Genomic DNA, 23,126 nt, shown 5'->3' with positions numbered 1-23,126 from the left:
AAAGTTTTGAATTTTGTAACATTTCAGATTTCTGCTCTTCAGGGTTATGGGATTCTCAATTTGTACCTGTTCAATTCCCTCATCCCTTGTTTCCACCCACCTCTTGCTCCTAGATAAGCAGAAAACATGAGACACCTAGGTCACAGGAATATGGCATGCATCCTAGAGGGGTACCTGAAGGTAAATCCACCCTCCTTGCCATCCACCCCTAAAATAATGTCAACCACCATTCTACACATCATTCCTAGAAAGATGTTAGAAATGTTTGGAAATAATATTCAAATCTATGAAGATTTTAATTCTGAATTTTAAGATTATATACTACAGTGTTTAAGTCAATTACCTTAATAAAGCAATCAAAAACCTATAAAACAATTGCTTTAATATTTAACTTTAATAAACATGTATAGAGCACTAAGCCCTTTCCAGAGTTTACCAAGATCTAAACATAACTTCACAGACTTGGCTACTTCAAGACATGGTACAGAAAATCCACCCTGTTTGACCTTGCATATGATATACCATTCCAGCTATTTTTAACCAGTGTAGCCAGACCCAAAAAGAGGCAAGAGATGATTCTTTTTCCCAAGGCAGGCAAAAATCATACCTGAGTCTTTACCAGTGCCTTAATGTTCAAAACAAACATATATAAAATGCATAGTTGCTGATTTTAAAGAATCTCAATCTGAAGATAGCATTAATACAGAGATAATTATATGTAAGCATTTCATACTTAGTATTTCTATCTGGATAGAACTAAAACCTTACAATTGAAGTAAATAAACACATATTTTTACAAATTCAAAGAGTGCAATGGAGACTACAACAAAATTGATATAAAGACCTATCTAAATCAACCTCAATGGCTAACCAAACAGGAAGCCTTTTCTCCATTAACACCTAGACTGATAAACTTCCATTGCTATCTCTTTTATAAGTTTGGCTTCAAGATTCAAGCTTGCTTACTCATTTTTAAAATACAAGAAAATCACCACTAAGAGACTTACTAACAACTTTCTTAAAATTTTATATCACTAGTAGTCAACCATATGGAATGTTGAGAGGCAATCCTTACTTTTTACACATAACACAAAGTTTCTTTGGAGCAGGTTTGTGAGAAAAAGAAGAAAGGCAGGTGGTAGAACAAAAGAGGTGAGCAGATCCTTTGCGTTGATATGCTGTCTGTCCCTTCTGTAAAGGTTTTTTGCAGTTTGCACAGGTGACTTTAACTGGTTTAGTGGGTTGCTGCTGGGCTGAAGGCGGGAAAATCTGCTTAGGAAGCGAGGCCACTGGTGATAATGAATCCACCCCTGGTTGTTTCTGATTACGGGGAAATGAAGCTGACTGGGAGATCCAAGAATCTTAAAAACAAAACGTACAAGAAAACAAAATCATTTGAAACAGGTATTTACACATAGTAAATTTTATACCAGAGAAATAGTTTTAATTTCCCATCTTGTAAATTTAAGATGTTAAAGCATCAGCAACATATAGCAAAAAGTTATATAGCACAAGTTTCACAGTAAAAACATGTTTCACAACACTGTATTCTAGTCTTGAAAATGGCTGAGTATAAGATAATGCAAATGCTAATCAGCTTGATTAGCTATTCCACTATATACGTATACACATTTATTACAAAACGTTTTATACAATAAATAAAGTCAATTTTCTAAAAAAATTTTAAAAATTAATTGTAAAAAGATTGTTTCTTATTCTGGCTCTATATCTTTTACAAGATTGGGAGACTACTTCAACTTTATATTTACTGTTTTCTAAACTGGAAATGGAACTAATCTCTGAATAGTAAACAAAAAATGAGATGATACAGGTAATAAAGCAGTGACAAGCACACAGAAAGTACTAAAAAATATTACACATTAGTTATTGGGTGGAATGCATGCATGCAGTTAGAGAATATTATTTTTGGCAAAAAACATATCAACATGTAACAAAATCTTGACCAAATAGAATTTTTGACAAATATAACAGATTATACAAATCTGTATAAAAATATAATTATTTCCAAAACACCTTTTGAAACTTTTGCATATACATTTAGTTCCAGACCCTCTAAATATACCGCACAATCTCACAGAAGAGTATTACTCAGAAATGATGCAGTAACAAATACTGACCAATCCCACATTATTCTGCCAAGTTACTACCACCACAGAGGCACTGCACAGCATTGAGTATGTGTAACTATTAATAAAAGAGTATTCATATATTCTCTTTCATGCTAAGCTCTTTAGTACTTAACAAGCTGTCTTCAACTTCGAGTAATAGTTCCAATATTATAATCCTTCTTCATTTTAAAATTTTCCACACCACCACTTTTTTTTTTTTTTTTTAAGAATTATTTACTTATTTGAGAGGCAGAGAGGGACAGAGAGAAGTCTTGCATCCACTGGTTTACTCCCCAGATGGCCACAACTGCCATAGCTGCACCAATCCAAAGCCAGGAGCCAGGAGCTTCTTCTGGGTTTCTAAGTCAACCACATGGGTGCAGGGGCCCAAGGACTTGGGCATCTTCTACTGCTTTCCCAGGCCATAACAGAGAGTTGGATTGGAAGTAGAGCAGCTGGGACTTGAACTGGCGCCCATATGGAATGGCAGCACTGCAGACAGAGGCCTCACTTGCTATGCCACACTGCTAGCCCCCACATCACTACTTCTAATTTCTACTACCTTGATCTCTCAAATTTCCTTTCAAATTCTTCTGAGTTTTGAACTTCCATACATAAACATTACACGGCAGCATTGTGGGTTTAGCCACTGCCTTCAACTCTGGTATCCCGTATGGGTGTTGGTTCAATTCTCGGCTGCTCCACTTCTGATCCAGCTCCCTGCTAATGTGCCTGGGATGGCACTGGAGGACAGCACAAGTGTTGGGCTCCTGCACCCACGGGGGAGACCTGGAAGAGGCTCCAGGCCCCTGGCTTCAGCCTGGCCCAGCCATTGCAGCCATATGAGAAGTGAATGGAAGACCTCTCTCTCTTTCAAATGAGTACATAAATCTTTATTTAAAAAAAAAAAAAAAGTACAAATACAAAAGAGCTTAGGGAAATGACTATCAAAACCTTGAAGAGGGCAATATCTTAGTTCAGAGTCACTCATTCCATGAACCTAATGATTTTTTAAGGGGTTACATACACAACTATTCAGATTTTTACCTGACTCCATATAACCCCTCAATTAAAGGGTTTATACATACATTAACACAAGACTTTATACATACATACATTACACACAGTACATTTTGGTATCCTGGTATCTTGCTATTACGAGTTTTAATAAACAGGTAAAAATACAAATCAACAAAGAAAACAAATCTTATGAAAGAAACAGGTTCTTCAATCAAACATTATGTTTGAACAAATGCTGGAAGAATAGCTTTTTGCAACAAAAATACCAGTTCCAGAGGATTTTCAATTTATAGGTTTCATATTTTAATATACACTTAAAGACTATTTAAATTTAAGGATTTCAGCCAACCACCTTGATTTTTTGATTCAATTTAGGCCCTGTATAAATAAAGGCCTATATTTATATTTTAACTTTTATATATATATACTATTTTAACTATCATATTTTATAATTTTTTTAACTTTTTCCCTTATTTTCATCCTTTCACCTCTCCCAACGTCAAAAGAAAAGACACCTAATCATTTGTCTAAATCCCCAATTACATACAAAAGATATTAAGAGAATAGCACTTAAATCTGCCCAAGTTACAATTAGCCCAATAACAAGTATAAAATTTTTAGCCAAAATTTTATAACTCTTGAACTGTGTTCTCTATTACAAATAAAAACAGCACATAAACATAAGAGCCACTTCATAAATGTTCAGAAAAAGAGGTATGTCTGCTTGCTCTCAGTTGTTCTGATGAGGCCTCTAGATTCCCTTGTTTTAATAGGAGGCCAGCATTGTGACACAGTGTGTTAAACCACAGCCAGTAATGCCAGCATCCCATATGAGTACTAGTTCTGTCTGCTCCACTTCCAGTCCAACTCCCTAATAATGCACCTGGGAAATCAACAGAAGATGGACCAAGTGCTTGGGTCCCTGCCACCTACGTGGGAAACTCAGATAAGAGTTTCAGGCTACTGGCTTCGACCTGGCCAACCCCTGGCCATTGTGGCCATTTGGAGAGTGAACCAAAGGATGGAAAACCTCTCTGGGTAACTCTATCTTTCAAATAAACTAATACATTAAAAAAGCTTCACAGGAACATATTTCTTATGATAATATAGCTCCTCTAACCCAGCAATATTTCTAAGGAATTAAATATCCCAAGATATATACACACACAAGAATACTCTCAAAGAGGTATTTAAATATGAAAAACTGGAACTGAGCTAAATAGAGAACAGATTTCACACATATATGCATGATATGGATAAAAGTTGAAAATCTATTGTTAGGTAAAGGACCAGCAGGAGGGGAGAGGCTGCAAAACTGTACCTACATTATAATCTCAAGTTAGAATTGAATGCATACCCTTAAGTAATTAATTTTCAATGCTGAAACTGTCATTTTCTTCTTCATACTCTAGTATTTTGGTATTCTTATTAGAAACACAACATTTTAAAACTACTTTAAACACTATCATTTTTTAGACTTTTATACAAAGATAGAAAGTTATAATTAAAAACATTCTAATGAATGGCAGGTGGTAATATATTGCTAAGAACCTTCTGGAAAGCAACATCACAATATATTTCTATAAGTTAGAAATGCACATACAAACTCATATATACACCCATCACCACCAATATACATACAAATATATCTCTACATACCTACAAATACATATACATATTGAGAAATCTCAAGACTAATTAATAAGAAGCCTAACTCTTTTAAAACTAAAAACCAGTTATATTTAAAAATAAAACTCTAAAAAGAAATGCAGGTACAGTAACTTTTACCACTTGGAATACATTCTAAAGAAATAATCAGAAAGTGAACTGATGGGTTCATCACAGACTTATAATAGCAAAATATGGGACATGGGTACAACAAGGTTTAAAAGAATACAGAAACAGGGAGGGAGGAAGGAAGGAAGGGAATACCATTGTGTTCTTAGAATTTTATCTGCAAATCACATTGAATCTGTTAAAAACTAATTAAAACTTAAAAAATATAGAAACAAATTGAAAGCACTAACAGTAGTCATTTTTACTTAGTGAAATTACATGGCATTTTCTTTTTTTTCTTTTTTTTTTTTTTTAAAGATTTATTTGAAAGGCAGAGTTACAGAGCGGGTGTTGGGGGGAATGTGGAGACAGAGAGGTTTTTCCATCCGCTGCTTCACCTCCCAGATGGCCACACTGACTGGAGCTGGGCCGGTCGGAATCCAGGAGCCAGGAGGTTCTTCTGAGTCCTCCACATGGTTGCAAGGGCCCAAGCACTTGGGCTGTCCTCTATTGCATTCCCAAGCATATTAGCAGGAAGCTGGATCTGAAGTGGAGCAGCTAGGACTTGAACCAATGCCCAAATGGGATACCAGCACTGCAGGCGGTGGCTTTACCTGCTATGCCACAACACCAACCCCACTATTTATAAATTTTTGAAACATTTTCAATAATTAGCCACTATTGTCTATATAAATAAATAGCACTCCAAAGAGCATTCTATACTACCTAGATTCTAGTTACTTATAATTTCTAGTTCTCTGTAATTCCTAAGCTAATAAAGTTATTAGAATGAAAGAATAATATAGGCTTATGGAGAGGTATATTAGAAAGAGGCGCACACACACACGCACAGATTTAGGTGGGAAAGTAAGAGACACAGACAGAGTCATGAAAAAGCCAGATAGTTCTTATAATTTCTACATTTTTAAACCTTTTAAAATTATTTGAGAGGCAAAAAGAAAGATAAACAGGGAATGAGAGAGAGAGTACGCATTCCCATTTGCTGGTTCACTCTCCAAATGCCAGCAACCAACCAATTTAGGCCAGTCCAAAGTCAGGAGTCAGGAACTCAATCCAGTTCTCTCATGTGTGTGGCAGACTCAAGTATTTGAACTGACTTCCAGGTTGCATATCAGCAGAAAGCTTGAACTGGGAATGGATTCAGGACTCAAATCCAGGCACTCCAATATGGGATGCAGGCAATTTAACCACTAAGTCACTCACTCACCCCTATTTTCTAAATTGTAATGTCTTCTCAGACCAAGGCTGATTACAAAAAATTTTTCCAACAGGCAAGAAGTCTACCCATCTTCAAAAACGAAAAAAAAGTAAAATGTTAATTAAAAACTAAAATATAAATAGGCTGTCAAAAATATACACAGGAACTCCAAACTCATACAACTGTATGCAATTAAGTATGCACAGCCTTTTACATCACAATCATAACTTTAAAGTGATTTTAAAAAAGAATGTTTGGCTTTTTTTCAAAAGTAAGAAAAATAAAACCTTAAATTCTTAATAAAAATTATAAAAACAGCAGAAGTGTAATCTGAATCAAATTTTTTTAATGTTCATTACTTTAAAAAATATTTATTTCAAAGGCAGAGTGACACAAAGGGCAAGGGAAGGGCAGAGAAAGAGATCTTCTATCTGCTGGTTCAGTCAGGACTTAGGCTAAAGTGAAGAGCCAGGAACCCCATTCCAGGTCCCCAACATGAGCGGCAGTGGCCAAACTTCTTGAGCCATCATCTACATCCCTCCCAGGCACATTAGCAGAAGCTGAATGGGAAGCAGAATAGCCAGGATTCAAACCAGTGCTCCAATATGGGATGGTAACGACACAAAAGGCGGCCTAACTAACCACTGCACCATAATGCCAGCCCCTAGTTTTTGTTTTGTTTTGACTTGTTTTAAGATTTACTTATTTGAAAGACAGAGTCAATGAGAGAGAGACAGAGAGACAGAGACAGAGACAGAGAGGGATCTTTCAGGTTCACTCCCCAATTGCCTATAACAGCCAAGATTAGCCCAGGCAGAAGCCAGGAGCCAGGAACCAAGAATTCCGTCCAGAATCCAAACACTTCAGCCATCACCTGCTACCCCCAGGGCACACAACAGCAGGAAGCTGGAATCAGAAGTGGTGCCAGGACTCAAACCCAGGCACTAAGATATGGTACGTAGGCATCTTAACCAGCATGTCAAACAACCAGGCCAAATGTAATTATCATATAATATTACATTTTTCTTTACAGGAGTCATGAATCTTTTTGTTCTCCAACTTACATATTAAAACAACACTAGTAAAACATTAACAAGATAACAAAGCAACCATCAGACACTGGTGGTACCAAATGTAGAGTAATATTTTTTAATCCTTTAGACATAAATCACTTTGTGATTAATTTTCTAACAGTCTTCACAGAAATACTAAACACTGTTTTACAACTTTTAGTTAAGATGACAAATTTAAAACAAAGTCCATAGAATTGGCATATTTCACATGTCAAAGACACTTAACAAGGTAGCCCCAATCACTACAAAAAAAAAAAAAATCAGCCAAAAGTTTTAACTTCACTTAGATGAGGTAGAATATCTCTCACTGCTTACCAGGATTATGATGAGTTGCAGATTCTCCATTCTGAAATACGTCTCCTGTCACATTCATTCTACCAGGATTAAAAGGTCCTACTCCAGTCTTGGTCTGTGAAGTTAAAGATGGGGTGTATGTTTGTATATTAACACCAAAACTACTTGACTGCAGTCCGTTAGAGACATCGCCCAAGTTGGTATTCTGCAGTGATGTTACATGTGTAATCATTAAGTTCATATCTCGGCCGTCAGTGTTTTCTAATTGGCTATCATTCACAGAGCTTACACCTGTTTCTAAAGTTGTAACATTAGCAATCTGAATTTCAGAGTCTGGTTCTGTGGTGATACCACTACTACCCATTCCTGCATTTACCTTACTTCTTGAAAAACTGGAAGTGGAGAAATCCACATCATTGGTTCTGTTTTTAGTTTCAGAAGGTCTCCTTTCAATAAAATTGGAGGAATTTTTCTCTTGCCCTTGATTTGTTTCCATGTCCTCTTCATCATCAATGACAATTGTTTCACTTACACTTCCTTTCTGAGAAGACAGCTCTTTTGAAGAAGGAAGGATTTTGGAATCATTTGCTTGTAGTTCTTCATTTTTTGAAGATGTAAATGTTATGGTTCTTTGATCAGTAACCACTGGTGCAGAAGGTGGGGGAGGTTGTACAGGTTCAATAAAAACAACATCATCATCATCTTCCACTGATGAGTTTTGAAATTTGTTAGATCTAGACACCAAAGGATTAGGTGGACCACTGAATGAATTTCCTACATTCGTGAGACTGGTTGCCATGGCTGTATTCCCCAATAAAACAGGAGTCTGATCAGTCAACTCTAATCCTCCCAATGAACTTGTATCCATGCCAAAGAACCTATGAAGGAGGTCAAAAAAAAAAGAAAAAAATGTCAGGATAAGACATTTCATGTTACTCCAATGAAACCATTTTTTAAAAGGCAATTTTCTTTTGTTTTTTTTAATTCTAAATTAAAATAATTCTTATCTAACATCCAGGGAATACACAGCATACATTCTGTGATCCTCTCATTCATTAATCATTTCATGTAGTTTATATGTTCAGCATTATAGGATAACAAGAAAGGCAGTTATCTAATTGTCAGTAATCATATGCAATATATTCTCACTGTCACCACCTCCTTCCCAGAGTACACTATTTATAAACTTTAACACTAAAAAATATAAGTAAACCTTTCTACATATTTGAATAGGGAAACCAAAATATAACAATAAAGGTCATCACTTTGATCCCATTTATTCATTATATTAAATAAAATGATTCAGCCTAATCACTGATTTCCCAAATTCCATCTTCCTGTAATCTCCTTTTCTCATTTCTCCCATGTAAGTACATGATCAAATCTTTCTGAAAATTTGAAATTGCTCCTTTTTTGAATTATTTATTTATTTGAAAAGTAGAGAGACAAAGAGACAGAAACAGATCTTCCATCTACTGGTTCACTCCCAAATGTCCAGCAGAAGCATATCCAGGCCAAAGCCAGGAGCCAGGAATTCCATCCTGATTCTCCCACATGAGCGGCAGGAACTTGAGCCATCATGTACTATGTACTGCCTCCCAGGCATATTAGCAGGAAAACAGATTGGAAGAGTAAGTGGAACTCAATCCAAAGCACTCTAATATGGGATGCCGGTTTCCCAAGCAGCTGCTTAACCCACTGGACCACTATGCCCACCTCCTAAAATCTTTCTTGACCCTAACTGAAAAGCCTAAATCCTTTGTTGCCATGCACTAAACTGTGTGCTTTATACCCATGTAGCATGCTAAATGAAAACTGGCTGCCAAAAATATCACATCTCAATCCCTAGGACCTATAAATGTAATCTTACATGGAAAATGGGTCTTTGCAGATATGATTAAAGTTAAGGATTTTAAAGAGAGATCATTTGGGATTCTCTAGGTGGACCCCTAATGCAGTTACAAATACCCTTGTAATAAAGACACAGAAGGGGCCAATGCTGTGGTGTGGTGGGGAGAGGTGGCGAGGGGAGGCGAGGGAAGAGAAGGGGAGGGGAGGAGAGGAGAGGCAGGAGAGGAGAGGAGAGGAGAGATCGATGTAGAAGACTACAATACAAACAGAAGAGAAGATGATGTGACCTTGGAGGCTAACTGGAGCCAAAGAATGCTGGTGGTCACCAGAGCACAGAAAAGAGGCAAAGAACAGATTCTCCCTTAGAGCCTCCCAAGGAAGCATGACCCTTCAGAGACCTTGACTGATCCCAATGAAATAGATTTTATCCTCCAAAACTATGAGCGAAAACAACCCTTGACATAGGAATAATTCTGTTTCATGTTAATGATAAGAAATTTTGGCTTACAGATGCTAGCTAGGATGAATACCAAGGTCTCTAAAACTCAAAAAGTTCAAACTCTTCATCACTCTGCTATATTCATCTATTTTTTTCTGTATACCTACTATGTGCCAGGCTATGCTGAAGCCAAAGAGCCTAGAACAAAGTTCTCAGGCAGATGGAGGGAATGTATTAAATGGGCACAGCTGACAGTATGACTAACACTGAACTGAAGTCACTTTGCTTTCACAGACTAAAAGAGAAGGAAAAAAAACAACTAAAAGGAAAAAAATGAAGAGTGAGTATACACTGTAGGCAAATTCGTAGATAGAAAGATGGGCAATGGAAGTCAGCCTCATTTTCACATAGTAAATTATTGAGAAGGTGAGGAAACAAGGTTTTTACAGATCTTAAACACTGGCTTAAGAACACTGAGCCGGGGGCCAGCGCTGTGGCGTAGCGGGTAAGGCCGCCGCCACCTGCAGTGCCCACATCCCATATGGGTGGCAGTTTGAGTCCCGGCTGATCCACTTCTAATCCAGTTCTCTGCCTATGGCCTGGGAAAGCAGTAGAAGATGGCCCAAGTCCTTGGGCCCCTCCACCCACGTGGGAGACCCAGAGGAAGCTCCTGGCTCCTGGCTTCAGATCAGTGCAGCTCCATCCATTGCAGCCAATTGGGGAGTGAACCAGCAGATGGAAGACCTCTCTCTCTCTCTCTCTGCCTCTCCTTTCTCTGTGTAACTCTGGCTTTCAAGTAAAATAAATGAATCTTTAAAAAATAATAATAGTAATTTATGGAAAAATAGAATTAAAAGATGTTTACTTAAAAAAGAAACATTGACCCTTCACAAGGATTAGAAAGAGACTAATATAAATAAAAACTATGATCAATGGGTAATAGAGTAAATGTTGTTTATCTTAAAGCATTTTCTTAATTTTTAGACCACATGATTTTAATCTTTAAAGTTACTTAATTAATTTGGAAGCGCTTAGAGACAGAGGCACAAACAAAGAGATCTCCCATCCACTATTCACTCCTCAAATATCCACAATAGCCAGGGCTGAGTCAGGCTGAAACCAGGGGTCAGGAACTGAATCTAAGTCTACCAGTCGGGTGACAGGGACGCAAACACTTAAGCCAACACTTGCTGCCTCCCAGGGCGTGCATTAGCAGAAAGCTGGAAGTGAGGGCAAGAAATTGGGTCTCAAATCCAGGCATTCCAATATGCTATGTAGGTGTCCCAAGTTAACAGCTAAGCCAAACACCCGCCTTTAAATTTAATTTTTTTAAGAATTACATATTTGAAAGTCAGCGACAGAGCGAGAGTGAGAGAGAGATTTTTCACTCCAAAATAATCTGTTAACAGCCAGGGCTGGCCAACCAGGAGCTAGGAACTCCACTCCAGGTTACCATGTAGGTGGCAGGGACTCAAGAATTTGAGCCATCATCTGCTGCTTCCCAGGCACATTAGCAAGAAGTTGGATCAGAAAGGAGTAGGAAGGACCAGCACTCTGATATGGGATGCAGTTGTCCCAAGCAGCAGTTTAAACCACTGGGCCACAGCACGGGCATCTAAATTTAAATTTTCAAAAACAGAAATGATAAAGACTGAAGAGATAACTAGTTTGGTGATCAGAGAATACCTCTTAGAGCAAGCAGCATTTACACTGAAATCTGATATAACAAGAAAGTTAACAACTATGGATAAAACTGAGGAAAGAATGCAGTAGGCAAAGAAAAAAGTTTCAATATAGAGGAAATGGGCCAGCGCCATGGCTCACTTGCCTAATCCTCTGCCATCCGGGTTCTAGTCCCGGTTGCTCCTCTTCCAGGCCAGCTCTCTGCTGTGGCCCGGGAGGGCAGTGGAGGATGGCCCAAGTGCTTTGGCCCTGCACCCACATGGGAGACCAGGAGGAGGCACCCGGCTCCTGGCTTCGGATCAGCCCAGCACCAGCCATAGCGGCCATTTGGGGAGTGACGGAAGGAAGACCTTTCTCTCTGTCTCTCTCTCTCACTGTCTATAACACTGTCAAATAAAAATTTTTAAAAAAAAAATTTTTTTTAAATATAGAGGAAATGAAGTTGTCCAATTTAAGCAACAGAATAAAGTCAATATGGTAGAAACAGAGTAGGAGGGGAAGAGGAGAATGAGATGACAAGGAAAAATAGGTGCAGAAAAATTCACCCAGACCAACAATTAAATTCATTAGTTATATTCAACAGATTTATAATGCACCTAGCATGCACAAGACACCTTTTCAGACACATGGGGGAAAAAAATCAGTAAACACAACAAGTAAGCATTCCTATCCTTAGAAATAAGCATAAGATGAAAGGTGAAACCTTCAGATAAGGTGAAAATGCTTTAGTATTACTGCTACAGAAATTTGAAACATCAAATAACACTGATTTAAAAGTTTCATAACCTATTCAATTAAAATGGTTTTTTAAATGTGAGTACAGCCAATTTAGTAATAGTTAACATTTAAATAATGCTTTTTTAGTTAACATTTAAATAATGCTATTTTTAGCCAAATAGTCAAGACAGTTAAGCATTACAGCAACCTCATGAAGCAGAATTAATATTACCTCTATTTACAGATTTTATTTTTAAAGATCTCAAAAGTTATGAAAGCTTACCAAGACCTCAACCAGGAAGTAGTCAAAAAGTCAGAATTTAAATATTCATAACTTCTATGTATTATGCAATTAAGTACTTTTTTTTAAGATTTATTTATTTGAAAGGTAGAGTTACAGACAAAGAGAGGGGGAGAGAGAGAGGTCTTCTAGCCACTGGTTCACTCCCCAAATGACCATAATGGCCACGGCTACCAGGAGCCAGGAGCTTCTTCCAGGCCTCCCACGTAGATGATGGGACCCAGGAACTTGGACAATCTTGCACTGCTTTCCTAGGTGCATTAGCAGGGAACTGGATTGGAAGTGGAGTACCCAGGACTTGAACAAGTGACCATGTGGGATACCAATGCTGCAGGCTGCAGCCACAGCACCAGCCCCTGCAATTAAGTATTAAATAAGAAATAATACAACTCTTTTAACTGCAGCCCTCAATTAAATAACCTAATCAATATTCAAAACATACAAGCTTCAAAAGAAAGGAATACCAAGCCCAAAGTGGCAAGTTAAAAGATTATAAAAAATGAGATGGAGCCAGTGTGCAATGGATTAAGCCACCATTTGTGATGCCAGAATTCTACGGAGTCCCACCTACCCCACTTCTGATTCAGCTTTCTGCTTGGTCCAAAAACTTGGATGCTGCCACACACATGGAAGATGGAGTTCCCGGCTCCTGACTTTGGTCTCTCCCAGACTTGGTTATTGCAGCCATTTGGGTAGTGAGTAAACCAGCAGATGGAAGACTGATCTATATCTACCCATCTGTTTCCCCACCCCCTTCTCTGTCACTCTGCCTTTCAAAATCAATAACTAATAAACTAGGGATGGGCAACTGACCTGCACTTAAGATGTTAGGAAGGCCATACCCCACATTACACGACCTGGTTTCAATTCCTAGCTCCAGCTTTTTATTTATTTATTTATTTAAGATTTATTTTATTTGAAAGGTAGAATCACTGAGAGAGAGAGAGAGATCTCCCATTCAACGATTCACTCCAACAAATAGATGCAATGGCCAGGGCTGGACCAGGGGGAAGCCAGAAGCTGCTTCTGGGTCTCCTATGTGGATGCAGAGGCCCAAAATACTTGGGCCATCTCCCGTTGCCTTCCCAGGTTCATTTGCAGAGAGCTGGATCAGAACTGGAGCAGCCAGGACTTGAACCAGCATCCATATGGGTCCCTGCAGGAGGAAGCTTAACCTTCTATTCCACAGTGCCAGCACCAGCTCCAGCTTCTGATTCCCAATTTCTACTGATAGGGACCCTTGGGCTCCTCCCACCCACATGAAGAGCCTGGATAAGGTCCTGGCTCCCAATTTCAGCACAGAGCCATTAGGAAGCAAACTAGCAGATGGGAGCACTCTCTCCCTAATTCTATCAAATAAATAAATTTTTAAAAATTTTAAAAGTTGAACTTGTGGGGCCAATGTTGTGGCACAGCAGGTTAAGCTGTCACCTGCAATGCCAGTATCCCATGAGTTCCAATTTGAGTTTCAGCTGTTCCACTTCCAATCCAACTCCCTGATAATGCACCTGGGAAAGCAGAAGATGGCCCCAAGTACTTGGGCCCCTGCCACCCACACAGGAGACCTGGATGAAGCTCCTGGCTCGCTCCTGGTTTCAGCCAGGCTCAGCCCTGGCCATTGCAGACTATCTGGGGAGTGAACCAGCAGGTGGAAGATCTCTGTCTCTCCCTAATTCTGACTTTCAAATAAATAAATAAATCATCAAAGTAATAAAATAAAAAGTTGAACTTGTGGCTAAGCATTTTCATAAGCTAAGAGATATTCTAATTAACAAAACCATTTTCACAGAAATGAGGCAATAGCTACTAATATTACAAAATGTGTAGGCTTTTAATGTGTGAGTTCTCTGGATCCTTTCTAAGTTTTAGCATATTTCTAATTGGGAAGAAAATATATGAGACAGAAAAGCCAGAACTGGCTTCACAGTACCCTCTGGTGGTTGGTTCATGTATATTCAGTCTCCTCAGAAGAAAATAGTGGGGCACAGAATAAATAGCAGGACTTTATTACCACAGTCACTGTGCACTGCAGTAACCTACTTCTCAAACAGAACAACCATTCAACGATGACATCTGTTTTCAAACTTAAGACTATAAATTTGGTCACCTCTCATGTCACTGAGACTATATCTCAACCACAAACCTATAAAGACAATCTAATTAAAAGTCAGCCACTTCCCTATTTTCCAAGTAAAATCTACTCAATTTAGCTACTTTTCTACCTCAAATCAATTCTAATTACTTATTAAAACTGGCCACAAAAAAAAAAAATCACCTCTTAGCTTCAATTTTTTCTACAGTAAATGATGTAAAAATGATTCACAAGGCTTTTTTGGAATTCAAAGACATAACTGGATATGAAAGCACCACTTCACACACTCCTTTCAAAAGAATTACCAGGCAACTTTTCCTGTACCACAGGATTTCAGAAAATCTCCAAATACTTTTTAAGTTAACTTGTGATATTCCATCATCATAAATGCTTTCAATTTTGATTCAATAAGAATCAATTAACAGTTGATATTCTCATCAAAAGCAATGCAGTTGCAGTATAAATCTATAAATGATGTATTTATAACAAGAAAATACTAATTGTTTAAACAGTTTATGAATCTTCAAAGAAAATTACAAAGAAAAAACTTCAAAGCTCTATGACAAAAACATTTTTTCACTTACAAATGTATCTGATGGAGTTTTTCAAGATGGCAGAATAGGGAGGGAGCTCACTACTCTTGTGTAGGGGAAAGATAGTTTAAAAAAAAAAAAGTGGAGAGAGAGGAATCTCAGGGATGAGTTAGGAAGAAAATAGCAGAGGAAACTCCATGCAAACTAGAGGGACACTACGTAGAGGGTGTGGAAGAGCACAACTCAGGAACCCAGCAGCTGAAAGCCTCAGCACCAGCTTTGGAGTGAGGTTGAGATCAGACTGCAGAAGCCCAAGCCACTGGTGACAAAGCTGCTGGAAGAGGCTGGCATTGACTAGCTTGGAGCCCTGTGGGAGACACTGTACCTGCCAACCTAGAGGGAAAAAGAAGGGATACATTTCTCTCCCATTGACCACCCATCACCAATGTCCTGTAACTACAGGGCCAGTGCCATTTTAAATATAAGTAACAGCTGTGTCAGCTTGTGACCCTGCACCCAGCAACCAGCCGAGAGGAGATGACTGAGTCTGGCTGGGAGAACTGACAGGGGACTGGGAGCGCTTGACTGTGGGAGCTAGGACTTTGGGCAGTCACCGTAGACAGCTCCATATGCTTGGGGACTCCTGATTTCCCTGGTGAAGGTCACTGCTGCAGGATCTGTGTTCACAGCAAAGACAACACGGATCCTTTGTGTGGTTCTTAACAGCAGTGCCAATGAAAACTACACACTAGAGCTAGTGTCCAGGCGTCGGTCTTCTTTGAGGAGAGGAAGTGATCAGGAGAATACATCAACAGAGCAAAACAAAATTCCCCTCTGTTAAAAAAAAAAAAAAAAAGAGAGAGAGAGAGATTTACCACACCCAACTTGCACACACATGCATCCAACTTGGGTGTCACTCTGGACACTCCCCTCACTCTAGAGCACTGAACAGAACTCCCAGACAACACACAGCACAAGACTCTTGGTATTCACTGAAACAGCAAACACTTCAATAAGCTACAGAGGCATAGTCCAAAGATAAAAGCCATCACAGGAGAAAAAAGTATCACCACAAATGCCTAATAATAAACACAGCAATTTAAGAAACAAGAATAAGGAAGATAGCATGATGCTCCCAAAATAACACAACACTTCAATAACAGAATGTGAAGATGAAGAGACTGACAAAATATCAGAAACAGAATTCAAAAACTTGGATTACTTAGAAGTAATCAGAAGCAAATTCATTAACTAAAGAAATCATACATGACATGAATGAAAATTTTTTCCACAAAATTAACATTTTGAAAAGAAACAAACAAAATACTGGAAATGAATAATTCAATAAAACAAATAAAATATACAGTGGAAAGCCTTAAGAACAGACTCGGTTAGGCAGAAGAAAGAATATCCAAGTTAGAAGACAAATCTCTAGAAATTTTACAGTCAGACCAAAAACAAAAACAAAAACAAAAAAAAAAAAAGGAAGAAGAAATCAGAAAACTAAAAAACAGTGCTGGAGATTTATGGAATACTTCAAACGACCCAACATATGGGTCTTGGGAGTTTCTGAAGACATGGAAAGACAGAAAGAAGTAGAGGGATTTTTTTTTTTTTTTTTTTTTGAAATAACTACAGAAAACTTCCCTGATTTGGAGAAAGGGACATTCAAGTACAGGAAGCACATACAACTCCTAATGGACATCACCATAAAAGATCTTCACCACAACCCATAGTAGTCAGACATTCCACAGAAAAACATAAAGATTCTAAAATGTGCACAAGAGAAACATCAGATTAACTTCAGAGGATCTCCAATTAGATTCACAGATGACTTCTCATCAGAAACACTACAGGCTAGGAAGAATAGCAAAACATAGTCCAAGTATAAAGAGAAAAAACAGCCCAAATACTGTACCTTGCAGAGCTCACAGTTATGAATGAAGATGAAATAAAGACCTTCCATAACAAACAGAAGCAAAGAATTTCTCACCACTCATCCAGCCTTGCAAAAGATGCTTAAGGATGTGCTATACACAGAAACACGGTCATCACTATGAAAGAAGGTGAAGCCAGAAAAACTCCCAGTAAAAGTACAAAAGACAACCAAAGGAAACAATAAGAATATTTATGGAAAAATAAGAAGCCAAGTCATTATTTATCAACAGTCACCTTGAATGCTCAATTCTTCAGTTAAAAGGTACAGACTGGCTGAATGGATTAAAAAGCAAAAACACATCTATTTGCTGCCTACTAGAAATACATCTCACCAACAACAATACATGCTGATTAAAAGTGAAAGGATGGGCTGGTGCCACAGCTCACTTGGCTAATCCTCTGCCTGCGGCACAAGTATCCTGGGTTCTAGTACTGGTTAGGGCACTGGATTCTGTCCCGGTTGCTCCTCTTCCAGTCCAGCTCTCTGCTGTGGCCTGGGACGGCAGTGGAGGATGGCCCAAGTGTTTGGGCCTTGCACCTGCATGGGAGAACAGGAGGAAGCACCTGGCTCCTGGCTTCGGATCAGCGCAACGCACCGGCCATAGCAGCCATCTGGGGAGGTGAACCAACGGAAGGAAGACCTTTCTCTCTCTGTCCCTCTCACTGTCTAACTCTGCCTGTCAAATTAAAAAAAGAAAGAAAGAGAGAGAGAGAGAAAGGATGGGAAAAGATATTCCATGTAAACAGAAACCAAAAAAGAGCTGGTGTAGCCATCCTAGTATCAGACAAAAAGAAATGCTAATAGATCTAAAGGGAGACATAGACTCCAATACAATAATAATGGGGGACTTCAATACTCCACTTTCAGCAACAGACAGATCAACCAGAAAGAAAATCAGCAAGGAATAACAGAGTTAATTAACACTATATGAGAAAGAAGGGACCATCAAAGGAGGTATCTCTCTCTGAAGGGAAGAAAAACTTTCCACTTTGCTTATGGTCCTGTCTAAATAATGACAGTTTGTGGACTCAAAAGGCTTCCATAACTTTGGCAGCGCATGACAAGAGCCTCAGGTGATCACTGATGTCATAAATAAGAGTGTCAATTGTTAAATCAATAACAGGAGTCACTATGTACTTGCTCCACATGTAGGACCTCCGTCCTTAATGTGCTGTACTATGAAAATTAATGGTAAAACTTGTCTTCAAACAGTATAAGTCTCAACTTCAAAATCAAAATCATACCATGCATCTTCTCTAACCACAATGGGAAAAAGCTGTAAATCAACTCAAGAATCTCTAAAACATATGTAAACATATGAGGGCTGAACAACATGTTCCTGAATGAACTGTGGGCCATTGAAGAAATCCAAGACAACTCAAAAAAATTCTGGAAACGAATGAAGACGGCAATAGAACATATCAAAATTTATGGGATACAGCAAAAGCAGTTTTCAGAAGAAAGTTTACAATAATAGGTACCTACCTTAAGAAATTGGAAAGGCAACAAATAAATGAGCTATCAATATATCATAAGGATAGAGAAAAACAACAGCAAACCTAAACCAAAACTAGTAGGAGAAAATAAAATAATTAAAATTAGAGAAGAAATCAATAAAATTGAAACAAAAAAAAAATACCTACAAAAGATCAGGGTAACAAAAAATGAGTTATTTGAAAAAATAAAACAATGATATATCTTTGGCCTAACTAACCAAAAAAAAAGAGAAAGAAGACCCAAAGGAGATGATATCCCTACTAGAGCTTAGCATAAGCACTAAGTAAAAAGTAGCTGAAAAGTAATTAGGTACTATATTTCCTTCCCATTCAAGTATGGCCAGAGGTTTAATCTACTGAGAATGTACAAGAAGGACTTTGGCAGTTTAAGGCCGAGTACTTTATTTCATTTCAATGTAGGATATAAAACAAACCTTCTCCCTATCTGTCTCCGTCCATCTCTCTGCCTTTTAAATAACAGCTAAAAAATTAAAATCACAGACCACAAATCTCTCCACTTGAGAAGCAAAGACTCTTTTCTGGGAAACATCACTACATTAAAAGATACCAAAAATGGGGATTTCTAAAGAAACACACATTCAGATCATCTATAATGGAGTAAGATATCCAACAGTACCCTTACTCCCCTCAAGGGCTTAGCATACCCAGACAGCTCTTAGGAGTCCACTTCTGATTATGAACAGACAACCAAGGATTATCAACTAAGAAAAAGTATGAACGATTACCTTCATGAAAACACAAATGCGGCACATGCAGGGGATGGGATGGAGGGACTGTTGTGAGGCAGTGGTCGTCAAGCAGCAGTTTGGGACATCTGCATCCCATACCAGAGTACCTGGTTTGAATCCAGGCAAATCCGTACTTCCAAGACGGGATTCCAAGCTGGACGGGGCTGCTCCAGCTCAGCTAGTGACCAGGACAGAAGGATCGGCCCCCTCGGAACAGAGGATACAGGCCAGTGAAACTTAAGAGGAGAATAAAGCAGTAAAGACAATTTGAACCTGAAATCTGCAGGGGGGTAAATTCCCAGAAGTGGGATTGCTGGGTTATTTTGGGCATTTCCCAGGGTTCAGTGGGCTTCCTTAAGCACCCAAGCAACTACTATAGTGTTCTGCTAGACACTGGTGGAAGGGACCTCTCTGGCACGTGCACACAATCCCGCAGTCCTAGGTGGAAGAAATGGGCCTGCCTACTTAACTTGCACTGTAGTGGTAGTGAACAGCTCCCTACTAATGAGCTTGGGAAGCAGCAGATGATGGTCCATATACTTGGGTTCCTGCCACCCACGTGGGAGACCTTGATGCGGTTCTGGGATCCTAGCTTCAGTTAGGCTCATTCCCGGCTATTGCAGATATTTGGGGAGAAGATACCTTTCTCTCTCTCTGTTACTCTTTCAAGTAAATAAATACACTTTAAAAAAAAAAAAGAATGCTGAAAAGTAAATATTTAGAGCAAGAACTCCTTGAAGAAATGGTTTGTTACAGGTCAGAGACCAGAAATGCACAAGATGAGCCTAGAACATAAACTATTGTGAACACTGGAGGCAGAGATGGGGGTTAGGGTAAAGGTTTAAAGGACTCCAGGGCTAATATGACTAAGCTCCAAATGGGCCAGTAAGAAAGAATGGCAGGAAAAATCAAGCAATGAATAAAATGCATCAAATTTGTTTAAAACCATGAGTTAATTATGATCTTAATACCACCAAAAGCAATTCTAATTACAAAGGAAGATTCAATAACATAAAAGATATCAATATTCCCTAATTAATCTTCAATTTATTTTGATCCTAATAAAAATAACCAAAAATTTTAATTAGATAAACTGATTCACAAATTTACATAGATAAATAAGCAGGAACAAGAAAATTCTAAAGGAAATTAATATTAGAAGGAATTAGCATATTATGAAGCTATAATAAACAGATAAAAGGTACAGAAAATGGACCACAGGCCAAATACATAAGTTTTTAGACTCAATATATGAAGACACTTAGTATCCAATGGTCATTTTTTCTTTATTTTATTTTTTTTTTTTTACAGGCAGAGTGGACAGTGAGAGAGAGAGAGACAGAGAGAAAGGTCTTCCTTTGCCGTTGGTTCACCCTTCAATGGCCGCTGTGGCCGGCACGCTGCAGCCGGCGCATTGCGCTGATCCGAAGCCAGGAGCCAGGTGCTTCTCCTGGTCTCCCATGAGGTGCAGGGCCCAAGGACTTGGGCCATCCTCCACTGCACTCCCGGGCCACAGCAGAGAGCTGGCCTGGAAGAGGGGCAACCAGGACAGAATCCGGTGCCCTGACCGGGACTAGAACTCATTGTGCCGGTGCCGCAAGGCGGAGGATTAGCCTAGTGAGCCATGGCGCCAGCCTCCAATGGTGATTTTAACAGGGATATAAATGCTTCAGTAAAATACTATGAAACAACCAGAAGCTATGGGAAAATGTTACCTTGAGGGGGGCTGGCGCTGAAGTTTTGTCTCACAACTAAAGAAACCTCGATATAAAAATTGTTTTTAAACAGAGCAAAAATGGATAAAAAAAAAAAATCACAAGAAAATAATGATACTTTATTTTTTATAAACTTGGAGTTGGTAAGGCCCTTGTAAATATAACACACACACAAAAAAACAGATGAAAACAGACTTCAGGCAAAACAATGAAGTGAGAAATTCTAGTTATGGATGCTTCCAGCTAAACAACCATTAAGTTGGAAAAAGTAATTGGATCCAACTTCTTTCAATCCTGAAACCTAAATACACTTGAAACAACCAGGCGAGTGAGTACTAGGCAAAGAGGCTGCTGATCATTCATAAAACTAGCACAACCCAGACATCAGCTCCCATTCCTTACTCCACCTCATTCTACATTACTAGAGCAGCTGATTGGATACAAGCCTAGCAGTTGTGAGGATCTTCTACCAAAATTTGGGATTGTGTGCTTGGGTTGATCTAGCGCCAATACTTCTCGTGGTTTCAGCCTTCTGGGCAACAGCTGCTTCCCCTGGAGCATCTATCAGAAGATGTAACCAGACATAATGCTTTTTTTCCCATCTTTTTTTTTTCCATTCAGACATTTAGAAAATCTTCATCAGCAATAACAGAATAGAAACCGCAATGACTACAAAGAAAAAAAAAAAAAAAAACAAGAAATATAAACCACAAGGAGCAGAAGTCTGGCACGGCAGGTATGATGCTGCTTGGGACACCAATATCCTGTACTTAAGTACCTTGGCACAAGTCGCAGTTCTTCTGATTCCACCTTCCTGCTAATGAATCAACAGGTAAATCTCTATATCTCCCCTCTTTCTCATTCGCGCACTCACTCTCTCTCTCTCTCTCCTTACAAATAGCTAAAATAAACAAATATAAAATGGCTCACATTCTAGATGTCAGGTTTTTAAAAAAATACAAACTGTGCAAGAAAAAACAGTTTAGGAAAAAAGGTCACATATGAGTGGCTGAATTTCTTAAGTAAAATTCAGCAAACTATACATTAGGAGAATCAGATTTACAGAGCTACCAAAACATAATAATATTTAGAATGTCCAATTCTCAACAAAAATGTTACAAAACATAAAAAGAAACCAAAAATAAAAGGTTTCATTCACAGAAATGAAAGACTGAAGGAAAACCATCTCTGAGAAATCCAAACACTGTAATTACCAAAGACATGCACTATCTTAAATATGCTCAATAAACTAAAGGAAAATGTATACAAATTACTAAAAGAAATCAGAAAGATGAACAATATAAATAAAAATATATAAATAAAATGATAAAAATTATAAAAGTAACCCAAAAATTTGAGGGAATGAAGAGTACAATAACAAACTGAAAATGTCACTAGCAGGGTTTAACAGAAGATCAAAACAGAAGAATCCCTAAACTTGAAGATAACATAACTGAAATTACCCAGTCTGAAGAACAGAAAGAAAAAATGAACAAAAAAAGAAAAAAAAAAAAAAGATGAACAGAGCCAGTAGGACCTGTGGGATACCATCAAGTGCTCCGAACATCCACATTGTAAATAAAAAGGAACAGAAAAAATATTTGAAGATTGGTCAGAAACGTTCCAGACATGTTGAAGATACACACCCAAGAAGCTCAATTCACTCAAAAAGCAGGATAAAGTCAGAGATACATATTGTGGACCCCAAAATAATGATTTTGAAAGCAGCAAGACAGAAGTGACCCATTACATATAAAGGAACTCTCAAAAGGGTAATTTACATTATCAGCTATTTCCATAATGAAAGAAAAAAAATCTGTCAACCAACAATGCTGTATCCATCAAAAGACTCCTCCCAAAATAAAGAGAAATTAAAACATTTCCAGAGGGGCCAGCACTGTGGCAAAGAAGGTTAAGCTGCCACCTGCTGTGTTGGTAATACCATACGGGAGCTGGTTCAAGTCCCTAATGCTCCAACTTCAATCCAGCTCCATGCTAATGTGGCTGAGAAAGCAGCAGAAGATGGTCCAAGTATTTGGGCCCTTGCACCCTAAGGGAGACATGGAAGAAGCTCCTAGCTCCTGACTCTTGGCTTCAGCT

General features: G+C 38.5%; 1 protein-coding gene across 14 annotated transcripts in view; it reads right to left on the bottom strand.

Moving 5' to 3' along the window:
• Positions 1 to 23,126, bottom strand: part of ZMYM2 (zinc finger MYM-type containing 2) — a 108,042-nt gene that overhangs the window by 62,415 nt on the left and 22,501 nt on the right. For 9 of the 14 annotated variants that reach the window (XM_062194509.1, XM_062194506.1, XM_062194519.1 and 6 more), the window contains 2 exons: positions 7,533 to 8,389; positions 1,076 to 1,361 (listed from right to left, as the gene is read on the bottom strand). In XM_062194509.1, the coding sequence (XP_062050493.1) occupies positions 1,076 to 1,361; positions 7,533 to 8,379 (1,133 nt within the window). In that variant the 5' untranslated portion in view covers positions 8,380 to 8,389. Of the gene's footprint in view, positions 1 to 1,075; positions 1,362 to 7,532; positions 8,390 to 19,308; positions 19,519 to 23,126 lie in introns of all 14 variants that reach the window. The other 5 variants (XM_062194513.1, XM_062194512.1, XM_062194511.1 and 2 more) reach the window with 2 other exon arrangements.

This window comes from Lepus europaeus, chromosome 6 (assembly GCF_033115175.1).
Source record: "Lepus europaeus isolate LE1 chromosome 6, mLepTim1.pri, whole genome shotgun sequence".
NCBI classification, from domain to species: domain Eukaryota; kingdom Metazoa; phylum Chordata; class Mammalia; order Lagomorpha; family Leporidae; genus Lepus; species Lepus europaeus.
Note: the sequence above shows the minus strand (reverse complement) of the source record. Positions and strands in the feature narration are given on the sequence as shown.